This window comes from Pseudophryne corroboree, chromosome 3 (assembly GCF_028390025.1).
Source record: "Pseudophryne corroboree isolate aPseCor3 chromosome 3, aPseCor3.hap2, whole genome shotgun sequence".
Classification (NCBI taxonomy): domain Eukaryota; kingdom Metazoa; phylum Chordata; class Amphibia; order Anura; family Myobatrachidae; genus Pseudophryne; species Pseudophryne corroboree.
Window position 1 is genome coordinate 597797815 of NC_086446.1, and position 15234 is coordinate 597813048.

Consider the following 15234-nt stretch of genomic DNA (forward strand, 5'->3'; position numbering starts at 1 on the left):
TTTGCCCTGGTTTATGTGAATAAAAAAATAATAAAGTGTCTGGAAAAAACTAACATGCATTCGTACTTTAGAAATCGAACTCGGGACTCTGAGTATAGGAAGCGGAACACTTCACCACTTCGCCGCAGACAAATGAATACATCCACTGGTTTTGATTATGCTGTAATGGCTATGGGATTAGTACGCTAACATACTGTACAAAATTCCTATTCTCAAGAGGCAATAGTGAACTTCTAACACGTCCATTTGCGACAGTGTACACTACTGGTTTTATGTTGTTTTGTCTGCGGGACTTGGACGCTCACATATTCATAAAGTACTGTAGATGGATCATATACTGTATGCTGTACTTTTTGCGTCTGTACCGTATATACTGTATTAAATAATGCAGCGTAATGAGTATTTACTGTATGCAGCGTAATGAGACGCTTAGTAAAGTAGTCCTTATTATATATTTCAGTATTGTATTTTACGGGAGACCACACGCATGCGCAGTGGTGATTGTAAAAGGCGACATCTGGAGGATGATCGCAGGTATTACACGTAAAGGTAACGCCAAAGCTTAAGGTAACGCTCTGTCTGCCTCCGTGCGATTTAGGTACGCCTCTCTCGCGCCTCCCTACGCTCCGGTACGCTGCGTATGTTCGATCGGGACAAACGCCTCAGCCAGTCAAGATAAAGGTGGCTACATCTGTACTTCCCAAGGACAACCAGCCCTGGGCTGGAAGCCCATTGCTCTTCTGTAAACCAATGTTAGCGAGAGGTAGGTTTGGTGGTAATTAATTGATAATATTAATATTGTTCTTTACATGTGGACTACTGGTCTCAGCAAGCCGGCATGGGGTACTTGGAGAACCACAAGTGCCAGCATACCCATGCATCAAGGGTCTGCTGGCACCTGTAAAGAAAAATAATAATATATACCTCTACACACCTATTTAACCACTTTATTACCTACAAATAAAAGAAATGTCTTCTTTGGTCCAAAGTAGCATCCCCTGGTCTTGGCAAAACAAAATTACTTCAAACTCACAGTTTACGTAAATTACCCCATACTATAGTCCGGTAAAGATAACTAGCAAATGAAGGTAGGGCGGTATCCTGTTGCCTGTAGCATCGGGAGTACTTTTACAGAGGTTTTTTTGCTATCCAATTGGATCTTCTGTAAAAAAAAAGAAATAAATAGTTTTTGGGGTGAAAACACACAGGTTCAGTGAAACTTGTGTGTTTTTGTGCACCGATGACCCTAAAAGCCATCTCTTATCGGGGATTTTGTTTCGCCTGCCGCATGCAAACCAAAATAAGCCACGGCGACACATCAATGTCCCATGCCCACTGCAGCAGCAGGCGGGGACTGCAGTGAGGGCACCCAGGAACGGAACTCATCGCTGTAACCCCCCCGTAAGGGAAGCCAGAGCAGCGCCGTGACCCACATCACCCCTCTTCCCACGCCCCAGTGGCGGTCAAATGATGTGGAGCGGTCATGTGACCAGGGAGCTGAAGGTACAGTGCTACCCTGTCTGCAATGGGAGCTGTCAGGAGCCACCCGGTGCAGTAACACGAAAACCACGAGCTGCAGCTTACCGTGGCTAGTAGGATAGACTGGGGCGAAATAATTACCCGTGGTAATGTACCACGGGTAATTGACTATCCACCTAAGTATTTTTTTTTATTTTTTTTATCACACTTCTTTTAAATTCCAATTTTCATTTGAGTGATGTTTGGGTGATATGAATATCTGATACCATCCGAAGAGATAATTCCTATTAATTCAATTATTTTCAAACCCAGCCACTGACAAGTTTGCCCAGTGTACTGCTAATAAGCCTTTTATAGCTTCAAACTGTAGGAATGTTAGAGCGTGAGCTGGTAATTTTCAACACAGGGTCCTGATTGGCATTTTTTGATCACAAGATAAAATTGAGTAGTTCATATTGCTTGTAGAACTATAAGGGAAAACATTTCCCAAAATTTGCATATCCCCTTAGTCTTTATAAAGATGTGGTGCATATGCTGCATAAAGCAATCATGAAATATAGTCAATTTTAATATTCCAGCATATGCTGGGGAGGCAGAAGTGGCTACTTGCAGTAAGTTCCTTATTTCTTACAGGTTTCTTTTCGGTTTGATATTTTGACTTGGATCCTATTGATAGGAAATCAGTTTGCTATAATTAAAGATAAAAGCATTCTTATTTAATACTCGCATTAGCTGTCTAAAGCTACCTCATGTAAGGCTTAAGCTACAGTCTTTACTGCATTGCAGAAATTGCTACCAACTAGCAGCTGCCAGCAAATAAATCTGCCAGAGTATTACATTACTTAATGAGGACTGAACAGGAGATTTCAAGCAGGCGAGAATGACAATGACGCGTAAAGAGAGAGCTCTGGCTGCGCTAATGAAAACAAAACTTATATTGGGGAAAGAATGATAGTCAGAACATGTATTTGGCTGCAGCTCGCAAATAAATCATTCACACACTACTCCCATGCTGACCCTGTTCATACATACAGTACTAGCACAATACAGGTTAGTATAATGAATTCTGACAGCTGTACTCCTGTATCACATTTTCAGTGAAAACTGATAAATTGGTGTAAAATGAGGGGAAAAGAATCAAAACACACAGGGCAAGTTGAAATTGGGCAGGATGTCGCTACCCAGCACCACACTTTGTTTTGACAGCAGAGAAAGCTTATTGAACGCCGGCCTATGTAAGATGCTGCCCCCTGCTGTATTTTGGAATCTGCCATCCCTGTATGCGTTGGTTGCAAAGTTACTAAAACAACTTTTTCCCCCCTCCGTTATAAACAAGGATACAAAGGTCATTTGGATATTATACTCCTGTATGTTAGGAAAATGTATGTTTGCTTTTTATATGGTGATACTGAAATCTTACTTTTCAGCTCAAATTTATTAGGGTGACCCTAAGGGCTTGTTCGCACCTATCCCCTTTTTATATTTGAATAGATGCATAAACTTTACATTCAAAATAGGTCAAGTAGTAGTCCGTGGTGCTGTTCCCATCATTCTGTCCTAAAAGTTTAATGGTGCATTTATAATTTATGGAAGCTGCACAATCTATATTTTATGCATTAACACACACTGCCAGTACATTATTAGTTCTAGAGCAAGACATGACAATATAACCTTAATTGACTTACATTCCCCATGTGATAATGGAAATATTTTTTAGCTGTGTAATAGCACTATGTGATTTGTTTTTGTGGGGACTGTTTCACTTGGTTTATGTCACCAGGCTCTAATCACCTATTAAACTTCTATTGAAATTTTTCTTTTAGGATGTTTCGACTTCGCTTTTTGCCAGCGGTGGCAGGGCTGACAGTTGTCTCCCGCCGATACCATGGAGTGGCCAATCCAGCTCGCAGCAGGCGGAGGCTAATGATGGCAGCTTTTGTAGGAGCAACGGCAGTGTCTGCAAGTGCTGGATTACTCTGGAAAAGGTAGAGTGTGAAATCGAAACTCCTCAATACGCATTACTGGCTGAAACGTTATCTTCACTAGTTATGGTTTTGGAATGTTCACTGAGATGGTACGATATGTGTTAAGTAATTAATGGGGGAGATTCAAATGTTTGAAAAGTCAGTTGGGTGTCTGTTTTTTCCTATCTAATAGACAGGAAAAAACAGACACCCAACCGACTTTTCAAACATTTGAATCTCCCCCAGTGTGTGTAAAGGTCGTTGCCAGGTATTCAAATTAGTTACAGTTGGAAATTTAGGTTCAAGTTTCCCTAGAACATATTGGGGGGAGATTCAAATGTTTGAAAAGTCGGTTGGGTGTCTGTTTTTTTCCTGTCTATTAGATAGAAAAAAACAGACACCCAACTGACATTTCAACAATTGAATTTCCCCCCAATATGTCTTTATTTATGTTAAGGATATTACATAGTTAGAAAGATATTATACGCCTAGTGTTAGATACAATCTGCATCCAAAATAGTCTTATCCTGAATCAGTACCACTGTATTTAGGAAGGGGTTAAGGGCCATACAGAAAGGGAGATTTCCCCAGAGATGTGTGCTGAGCGGTCTAGTGATTTTAGAGTGGAGCTATGACACATCTTGCATAGCACTCTAAATCTTACAGTTTGCACCCCCTTCAGTGTAACATGGTTTTGATAAGATGCAAAATTGCACCACCCAGCATTTTAGATTTTACTTGTGCTTAATAATCGGGTTCAGAGTTATGTTGGTACTCTGGCAGCATGGTATTCTTCTTCCTCAATGACAGGACAGTGGTTCCCAAACTTTGTACCTTGGCACCCTGGGGTGCCTCGAGGCACTTGCAGGGGTGCTTTGGATTGGTGGTCTAGGACCAATTCAAATTATTTATGGTCAGTGTGATAGGCAAAACTAGTGCTTGTGGCTGCAATCATAAAATATGTGGACAAACATAAGCAAATGTTGTCCCTCACCACTTAATTAAACCGAAGGATAACTTATAAACACTGTTTATTTAATATAATTTCTCTGACGTCCTAGTGGATGCTGGGACTCCGTCAGGACCATGGGGATTAGCGGCTCCGCAGGAGACAGGGCACAAAAATAAAAGCTTTAGGACTAGGTGGTGTGCACTGGCTCCTCCCCCTATGACCCTCCTCCAAGCCTCAGTTAGGTTTTTGTGCCCGTCCGAGCAGGGTGCAATCTAGGTGGCTCTCCTAAAGAGCTGCTTAGAAAAAGTTATTAGGTTTTTTATTTTCAGTGAGTCCTGCTGGCAACAGGCTCACTGCAACGAGGGACTTAGGGGAGAAGAAGTGAACTCACCTGCGTGCAGGATGGATTGGCTTCTTAGGCTACTGGACACCATTAGCTCCAGAGGGATCGAACACAGGCCCAGCCATGGAGTCCGGTCCTGGAGCCGCGCCGCCGACCCCCTTGCAGATGCCGAAAAGTGAAGAGGTCCAGAAACCGGCGGCAGAAGACTTTTCAGTCTTCATGAGGTAGCGCACAGCACTGCAGCTGTGCGCCATTGTTGTCAGCACACTTCACACCAGCGGTCACTGAGGGTGCAGGGCGCTGGGGGGGGGCGCCCTGGGCAGCAATGATAATACCTTGTTCTGGCTAAAAATACATCACATATAGCCCCTGGGGCTATATGGATGTATTTAACCCCTGCCAGGTCTCACAAACATCGGGAGAAGAGCCCGCCGAAATAGGGGGCGGGGCCTATCTCCTCAGCACACAGCACCATTTTCCTGCACAGCTCCGCTGCGAGGAAGGCTCCCAGGACTCTCCCCTGCACTGCACTACAGAAACAGGGTAAAAAAAACAGAGAGGGGGGGCACTTTTTTGGCGATATTGATATATTAAGCTGCTATAAAGGAAACAACACTTCTGTAGGGTTGTTCCTATATATTTATAGCGCTTGGGTGTGTGCTGGCAAACTCTCCCTCTGTCTCCCCAAAGGGCTAGTGGGGTCCTGTCTTCGATAAGAGCATTCCCTGTGTGTCTGCTGTGTGTCGGTACCTGTGTGTCGACATGTATGAGGACGATGTTGGTGTGGAGGCGGAGCAATTGCCGGTAATGGTGATGTCACCCCCTAGGGAGTCGACACCGGAATGGATGGCTTTGTTTATGGAATTACGTGATAATGTCAGCACGTTACAAAAATCAGTTGACGACATGAGACGGCCGGCAAACCAGTTAGTACCTGTCCAGGCGTCTCAGACACCGTCAGGGGCTGTAAAACGCCCTTTACCTCAGTCGGTCGACACAGACCCAGACACGGACACCGAATCTAGTGTCGACGGTGAAGAAACAAACGTATTTTCCAGTAGGGCCACACGTTATATGATCACGGCAATGAAGGAGGCTTTGCATATCTCTGATACTGCAAGTACCACAAAAAGGGGTATTATGTGGGGTCTGAAAAAACTACCTGTAGTTTTTCCTGAATCAGAGGAATTGAATGAAGTGTGTGATGAAGCGTGGGTTAACCCCGATAGAAAACTGCTAATTTCAAAGAAGTTATTGGCATTATATCCTTTCCCGCCAGAGGTTAGGGCGCGCTGGGAAACACCCCCTAGGGTGGATAAGGCACTCACACGCTTATCAAAACAAGTGGCGTTACCGTCTCCTGAAACGGCCGCCCTCAAGGATCCAGCTGATAGGAGACTGGAAACTACCCTGAAAAGTATATACACTCATACTGGTGTTATACTGCGACCAGCCATCGCCTCTGCATGGATGTGCAGTGCTGGGGTGGTTTGGTCGGATTCCCTGACTGAAAATATTGATACCCTGGATAGGGACAGTATTTTATTGACTATAGAGCAATTAAAGGATGCTTTTCTTTATATGCGAGATGCTCAGAGGGATATTTGCACTCTGGCATCGAGAGTAAGTGCGATGTCCATATCTGCCAGAAGAAGTTTATGGACGCGACAGTGGTCAGGTGATGCGGATTCCAAACGGCATATGGAAGTATTGCCGTATAAAGGGGAGGAATTATTTGGGGTCGGTCTATCGGATTTGGTGGCCACGGCAACAGCCGGGAAATCCACCTTTTTACCTCAGGTCCCCTCCCAACAGAAAAAGACACCGTCTTTTCAGCCGCAGTCCTTTCGTTCCTATAAGAACAAGAGGGCAAAAGGACAGTCATATCTGCCCCGAGGCAAAGGAAAGGGTAAGAGAGTGCACCAAGCAGCTCCCTCCCAGGAGCAGAAGCCCTCCCCGGCTTCTGCAAAGCCCTCAGCATGACGTTGGGGCTTTACAAGCGGACTCAGGGGCGGTGGGGGGTCGACTCAAGAATTTCAGCGCACAGTGGGCTCACTCACAGGTGGACCCCTGGATCCTGCAGGTAGTATCTCAGGGTTACAGGTTGGAATTCGAGAAGTCTCCCCCTCGCCGGTTCCTAAAGTCTGCTCTGCCAACGTCTCCCTCAGACAGGGCGACGGTATTGGAAGCCATTCACAAGCTGTATTCTCAGCAGGTGATAGTCAAGGTACCCCTCCTACAACAGGGAAAGGGGTATTATTCCATACTATTTGTGGTACCGAAGCCGGACGGCTCGGTAAGACCTATTCTAAATCTGAAATCTTTGAACCTGTACATACAAAAATTCAAGTTCAAGATGGAGTCACTCAGAGCAGTGATAGCGAATCTGGAAGAAGGGGACTTTATGGTGTCCCTAGACATCAAGGATGCTTACCTGCATGTCCCAATTTGCCCTTCACATCAAGGGTACCTCAGGTTCGTGGTGCAAAACTGTCATTATCAGTTTCAGACGCTGCCGTTTGGATTGTCCACGGCACCTCGGGTCTTTACCAAGGTAATGGCCGAAATGATGTTTCTTCTGCGAAGAAAAGGCGTATTAATTATCCCTTACTTGGACGATCTCCTGATAAGGGCAAGGTCCAGAGAACAGCTGGGGGACGTAGTAGCACTAACCCAAGTAGTGCTGCAACAGCACGGGTGGATTCTGAATTTTCCAAAATCTCAATTGACCCCGACGACACGTCTGCTGTTCCTGGGAATGATTCTGGACACGGTTCAGAAAAAGGTGTTTCTTCCGGAGGAGAAAGCCAGGGAGTTATCCGAACTTGTCAGGAACCTCCTAAAACCAGGAAAAGTGTCTGTGCATCAATGCACAAGAGTCCTGGGAAAAATGGTGGCTTCTTACGAAGCGATTCCATTTGGCAGATTCCACGCACGAACTTTTCAGTGGGATCTGCTGGACAAATGGTCCGGATCGCATCTGCAGATGCATCAGCGGATAACTTTGTCTCCACGGACAAGGGTGTCTCTTCTGTGGTGGTTGCAGAGTGCTCATCTGTTAGAGGGCCGCAGATTCTGCATACAGGACTGGGTCCTGGTGACCACGGATGCCAGTCTGAGAGGCTGGGGAGCGGTCACACAGGGAAGAAACTTCCAGGGAGTGTGGTCAAGCCTGGAGATGTCTCTTCACATAAATATACTGGAGCTAAGAGCGATTTACAATGCTCTAAGCCTGGCAAAACCCCTGCTTCAGGGTCAGCCGGTGTTGATCCAGTCGGACAACATCACGGCAGTCGCCCACATAAACAGACAGGGCGGCACAAGAAGCAGGAGGGCAATGGCAGAAGCTGCAAGGATTCTTCGCTGGGCGGAAGATCATGTGATAGCACTGTCAGCAGTGTTCATTCCGGGAGTGGACAACTGGGAAGCGGACTTCCTCAGCAGACACGATCTACACCCGGGAGAGTGGGGACTTCATCCAGAAGTCTTCCACATGATTGTGAACCGTTGGGAAAAACCAAAGGTGGATATGATGGCGTCCCGCCTCAACAAAAAACTGGACAGGTATTGCGCCAGGTCAAGAGACCCTCAAGCAATAGCTGTGGACGCTCTGGTAACACCGTGGGTGTTCCAGTCAGTGTATGTGTTTCCTCCTCTGCCTCTCATACCAAAAGTACTGAGAATTATACGGCAAAGGGGAGTAAGAACGATACTAGTGGCTCCGGATTGGCCAAGAAGAACTTGGTACCCGGAACTTCAGGAGATGCTCACGGAAGATCCGTGGCCTCTACCTCTAAGACGGGACCTGCTTCAGCAGGGACCGTGTCTATTCCAAGACTTACCGCGGCTGCGTTTGACGGCATGGCGGTTGAACGCCGAATTCTAAGGGAAAAAGGCATTCCGGAAGAGGTCATCCCTACCCTGGTAAAAGCCAGGAAGGAGGTGACTGCACAACATTATCACCGCATTTGGAGAAAATATGTTGCGTGGTGTGAGGCCAGGAAGGCCCCGACGGAGGAATTTCAACTGGGTCGATTCCTACATTTCCTGCAAACAGGATTGTCTATGGGCCTCAAATTAGGGTCCATTAAGGTTCGAATTTCGGCCCTGTCGATTTTCTTCCAGAAAGAATTGGCTTCAGTTCCTGAAGTCCAGACTTTTGTAAAGGAGTACTACATATACAGCCCCCGGTTGTGCCCCCAGTGGCTCCGTGGGATCTTAATGTAGTTTTGGATTTTCTCAAATCCCATTGGTTTGAGCCACTCAAATCGGTGGATTTGAAATATCTTACATGGAAAGTAACCATGCTACTGGCCCTGGCTTCAGCCAGGAAAGTGTCAGAATTGGCGGCTTTATCGTATAAAAGCCCATATCTGATTTTCCATTCGGACAGGGCAGAACTGCGGACGCGTCCTCAGTTTCTGCCTAAGGTGGTTTCAGCGTTTCACCTGAACCAGCCTATTGTGGTGCCTGCGGCTACTAGCGATTTGGAGGATTCCAAGTTGCTGGACGTTGTCAGGGCATTGAAAATATATATTTCAAGGACGGCTGGAGTCAGAAAATCTGACTCGCTGTTTATACTGTATGCACCCAACAAGCTGGGTGCTCCTGCTTCTAAGCAGACGATTGCTCGTTGGATTTGTAGCACAATTCAACTTGCACATTCTGTGGCAGGCCTGCCACAGCCTAAATCTATCAAGGCCCATTCCACAAGGAAGGTGGGCTCATCTTGGGCGGCTGCCCGAGGGGTCTCGGCATTACAACTCTGCCGAGCAGCTACGTGGTCGGGGGAGAACACGTTTGTAAAATTCTACAAATTTGATACCCTGGCTAAAGAGGACCTGGAGTTCTCTCATTCGGTGCTGCAGAGTCATCCGCACTCTCCCGCCCGTTTGGGAGCTTTGGTATAATCCCCATGGTCCTGACGGAGTCCCAGCATCCACTAGGACGTCAGAGAAAATAAGATTTTACTTACCGATAAATCTATTTCTCGTAGTCCGTAGTGGATGCTGGGCGCCCATCCCAAGTGCGGATTGTCTGCAATACTTGTACATAGTTATTGTTACAAAAAAATCGGGTTGTTATTGTTGTGAGCCGTCTGTTCAGAGGCTCCTACGTTTGTCATACTGTTAACTGGGTTCAGATCACAAGTTGTACGGTGTGATTGGTGTGGCTGGTATGAGTCTTACCCGGGATTCAAAATCCTTCCTTATTGTGTACGCTCGTCCGGGCACAGTATCCTAACTGAGGCTTGGAGGAGGGTCATAGGGGGAGGAGCCAGTGCACACCACCTAGTCCTAAAGCTTTTATTTTTGTGCCCTGTCTCCTGCGGAGCCGCTAATCCCCATGGTCCTGACGGAGTCCCAGCATCCACTACGGACTACGAGAAATAGATTTATCGGTAAGTAAAATCTTATTTTTTTTTTTCACAATTTCTCAATAAAAAAACTTTTGGCCTAGGGGTGCCATGAAAAAAAATTCTGATACTCAAGGGAGGTTTGATTCAAAAAAGTTTGGGAACCACTGGTCTAGGAACAATTTACGCTATTCCCAAAGTTATATGACTAGTTAATCTAGAACAGTGGGACCAGACCTAGAATGTTGCTGTCATTGGTGAGGGTTTGCAGCAGAGTATTTTATCAGATACCAGCTAAGGTACTGGACTCTGTATGATTGGTCGATTGACTGAATGCCGGCTGTCAGAATCCTGACATCTACATCCCGTCTGTTGGAATCCCGACAGCGAGTCCCCTCACGCTCACCACGCTTTGGGCCCGGTGGCTTTCTTCGCTCGCCACAGGTTATGTTCCGAGTGGGAATACTGGGCTGAGGTCGGGATTCCGACCGCTGGCATTTCAACGCCTGTTGGGATTCCGGCATTGAGATTTTGAACGCCAGGCTCCTGAAGGGCAGTATATTAACCGCATCCCAAGGAACTAACTTGCTTATAAAGCCACATCTTATTTCTCTGGGTGGATCATGTGTCCAAATTGAAATTGTGTGATATTTCCGATTCCCTATGATGAAACTGCAGGAGTGGAGAAAACGCACAAGCTACAATTTTACACAAATGGTTAGTGGACCTTATATGACTGCCATCTGTTGCCGGATGGACCCACTTGGACACCCGATCTCTATTCTACCTGTATACGGAAAGCCATTGGAGCAGGAAGAATCGGAGGCTGACTGCTGCTACTACCCCAGGGCTACTCAATCTGTCACCGTATTGGCTGTGTGCCGTGCAACAATCAGAGGTAGCATCAGCTGGCGGCCCACCATTATCGAGAATTGCCCACCGTACTGCCAATTAATTGTGCGTTATAGGCAGAGTAATACTGCTGGACTTTGGAGGTCCATACAGCGGCTGTTTGTAAGTTTACTAATGGCCATTTTAGGATTGCGGATCTGGGAAAAAAGCACTATATAAAGAGGTCTTTGGAGTGAAGTAAGATCAATTCAAGGAACACCCTATGAATCATGTTTAACACAAGTGACACTGTGTGTATTCCATTACTGATTTTCAAGTCAACCCCCCCAATATCGGGGTTCGTACTACAGAGACTCCCTAGAGGTTGACAAACAGTGGCAGTTGCTCTATCATTCCTGGAGATAATTTATATATCAGATGCCAGAAAAGGGGAGGGGTCACAGACAAATAGCAGACAAGGGGGAGGGGGGTGCAGGGGGGGGTGCACCCCCTCCAGTCCCCCCCACCTTCCCCCAGTATCCTCCCAGCACACTGAAAAATTACCTGTAACTATACCTGAACCTGTCTGGTAATAGAATTTCAGAGAATAGTCACACGTGTTTGCAAATGCATGTTTAGCTGCTGAGCCTCGCCAAGGCTTCTCCGATATCAGCAGTCCTAACACTACATAATAGCAGTGCCCACATAGAGGTCACATTAAAATATTTTTTATGTGTGCATAAGACTTTGCTGTTTTACAGCTTGAGACATGATTTAATAGATATTTTTTTGTTTGCATATTAAAATAAGAATTTACTTACCGATAATTCTATTTCTCGGAGTCCGTAGTGGATGCTGGGGTTCCTGAAAGGACCATGGGGAATAGCGGCTCCGCAGGAGACAGGGCACAAAAAAGTAAAGCTTTACTAGGTCAGGTGGTGTGCACTGGCTCCTCCCCCTATGACCCTCCTCCAGACTCCAGTTAGGTACTGTGCCCGGACGAGCATACACAATAAGGGAGGCATTTTGAATCCCGGGTAAGACTCATACCAGCCACACCAATCACACCGTACAACTTGTGATCTAAACCCAGTTAACAGTATGACAACAGAAAGGGCCTCTTAAAGATGGCTCCTTAACAATAACCCGAATTAGTTAACAATAACTATGTACAAGTATTGCAGATAATCCGCACTTGGGATGGGCGCCCAGCATCCACTACGGACTCCGAGAAATAGAATTATCGGTAAGTAAATTCTTATTTTCTCTATCGTCCTAAGTGGATGCTGGGGTTCCTGAAAGGACCATGGGGATTATACCAAAGCTCCCAAACGGGCGGGAGAGTGCGGATGACTCTGCAGCACCGAATGAGAGAACTCCAGGTCCTCCTTTGCCAGGGTATCAAATTTGTAAAATTTTACAAACGTGTTCTCCCCCGACCACGTAGCTGCTCGGCAGAGTTGTAATGCCGAGACCCCTCGGGCAGCCGCCCAAGATGAGCCCACCTTCCTTGTGGAGTGGGCTTTTACAGTTTTAGGCTGTGGCAGGCCTGCCACAGAATGTGCAAGTTGAATTGTGTTACAAATCCAACGAGCAATCGACTGCTTAGAAGCAGGTGCGCCCAACTTGTTGGGTGCATACAATATAAACAGCGAGTCAGATTTTCTGACTCCAGCCGTCCTTGCAATGTATATTTTTAAGGCTCTGACAACGTCCAACAACTTGGAGTCCTCCAAGTCGCTAGTGGCCGCAGGCACCACAATAGGTTGGTTCAGATGAAATGCTGATACCACTTTAGGGAGAAAATGCGGACGAGTCCGCAGTTCTGCCCTATCCGAATGGAAGATTAGATAAGGACTTTTATAAGATAAAGCCGCCAATTCAGATACTCTCCTGGCAGAGGCCAGGGCTAGTAACATAGTCACTTTCAATGTGAGATATTTCAAATCCACCTTTTTCAATGGTTCAAACCAATGGGATTTGAGGAAATCTAAAACTACATTTAGATCCCACGGTGCCACCGGAGGCACCACAGGAGGCTGTATATGCAGTACTCCCTTGACAAAAGTCTGGACCTCAGGGACAGAGGCCAATTCTTTTTGGAAGAATATTGACAGGGCCGAAATTTGAACCTTAATGGATCCCAATTTGAGACCCATAGATAATCCTGATTGCAGGAAATGTAGGAAACGACCCAGTTGGAATTCCTCCGTCGGAACCCTCCGATCCTCGCACCACGCTACATATTTTCGCCAAATGCGGTGATAATGTTTCACGGTGACTTCCTTCCGTGCCTTAATCAAGGTAGGAATGACTTCTTCTGGAATGCCTTTCCCTTTTAGGATCTGGCGTTCAACCGCCATGCCTTCAAACGCAGCCGCGGTAAGTCTTGAAAAAGACAGGGACCCTGCTGTAGCAGGTCCCTTCTCAGAGGTAGAGGCCACGGTTCGTCCGTGAGCATCTCTTGAAGTTCCGGATACCAAGTCCTTCTCGGCCAATCCGGAACCACTAGTATTGTTCTTACTCTTCTTTGCCGTATGATCTTCAATACCTTTGGTATGAGCGGCAGAGGAGGAAACACATACACTGACTGGTACACCCAAGGAGTTACCAGTGCGTCCACAGCTATTGCCTGTGGATCTCTTGACCTGGCGCAATATTTGTCCAGTTTCTTGTTGAGGCGAGACGCCATCATGTCTACAATTGGTCTTTCCCAACGGTCTATTAACATGTTGAAGACTTCTGGATGTAGACCCCACTCTCCCGGATGAAGATCGTGTCTGCTGAGGAAGTCTGCTTCCCAGTTGTCCACGCCCGGGATGAACACTGCTGACAGTGCTATCACGTGATTCTCCGCCCAGCGAAGAATCTTGGCAGCTTCTGCCATTGCACTCCTGCTTCTTGTGCCGCCCTGCCTGTTTACATGGGCGACCGCCGTGATGTTGTCCGACTGAATCAACACCGGCTTTCCTTGCAGGAGAAGTTCCGCCTGGCTTAGAGCATTGTAGATTGCTCTTAGTTCCAGAATGTTTATGTGAAGAGACTTTTCCAGACTCGTCCATACTCCCTGGAAGTTTCTTCCTTGTGTGACTGCTCCCCAGCCTCTCAGGCTGGCGTCCGTGGTCACCAGGATCCAATCCTGAATGCCGAATCTGCGGCCTTCTAATAGGTGAGCCTTCTGCAACCACCACAGAAGTGACACCCTTGTCTTTGGTGACAGGGTTATTCGCAGGTGCATCTGCAGATGCGACCCTGACCATTTGTCCAACAGATCCCTTTGGAATATTCTTGCATGGAATCTGCCGAATGGAATTGCTTCGTAAGAAGCCACCATTTTTCCCAGGACTCTTGTGCATTGATGTACTGACACTTTTCCTGGTTTTAGGAGGTTCCTGACCAGATCGGATAACTCCTTGGCTTTTTCCTCTGGAAGGAAAACCTTTTTCTGAACCGTGTCCAGAATCATTCCTAGGAACAGCAGACGAGTTGTCGGGATTAAATGGGATTTTGGAATATTCAGAATCCACCCGTGTTGTCTTAGCACCTCTTGAGATAGTGCTAAAGCTGTCTCCAGCTGTTCTCTGGACCTTGCCCTTATTAGGAGATCGTCCAAGTATGGGATAACTAATACGCCTTTTCTTCGAAGAAGAATCATCATCTCGGCCATTACCTTGGTAAAGACCCGAGGCGCCGTGGACAATCCGAACGGCAGCGTCTGAAACTGATAGTGACAGTTTTGAACAATGAACCTGAGGTACCCCTGGTGTGCGGGGTAAATCGGAACGTGTAGATACGCATCCTTGATGTCCAAGGATACCATAAAGTCCCCTTCTTCCAGGTTCGCTATCACTGCTCTGAGTGACTCCATCTTGAACTTGAACTTTTTTATGTAGAGGTTCAAGGACTTCAGATTTAGAATAGGCCTTACCGAGCCATCCGGCTTCGGTACCACAAATAGAGTGGAATAATACCCCTTTCCTTGTTGTAATAGGGGTACTTTGACTATCACCTGCTGAGCGTACAGCTTGTGAATGGCTTCCAACACCCTCTCCCTTTCGGAAGAGACGGTTGGTAAGGCAGACTTCAGGAAACGATGAGGAGGATCCGTCTCTAATTCCAACCTGTACCCCTGAGATATTATCTGCAGGATCCAGGGGTCTACCTGCGAGTGAGCCCACTGCGCGCTGTAATTTTTGAGACGGCCCCCCACTGTCCCCGAGTCCGCTTGAGAGGCCCCAGCGTCATGCTGAGGTTTTTGCAGGAGCCGGGGAGGGCTTCTGTTCCTGGGAAGGAGCTGCCTGTTGGTGTC

General features: G+C 46.7%; 1 protein-coding gene across 1 annotated transcript in view; it reads left to right on the forward strand.

Annotated features, from left to right (window-relative positions):
* Positions 1–15234, forward strand: part of MICU1 (mitochondrial calcium uptake 1) — a 540637-nt gene that overhangs the window by 86473 nt on the left and 438930 nt on the right. Inside the window, exon 2 of the mRNA XM_063961487.1 lies at positions 3303–3464. Coding sequence (XP_063817557.1) covers positions 3304–3464 — 161 coding nt within the window. The 5' untranslated portion in view covers position 3303. The remainder of the gene's footprint in view (positions 1–3302; positions 3465–15234) is intronic.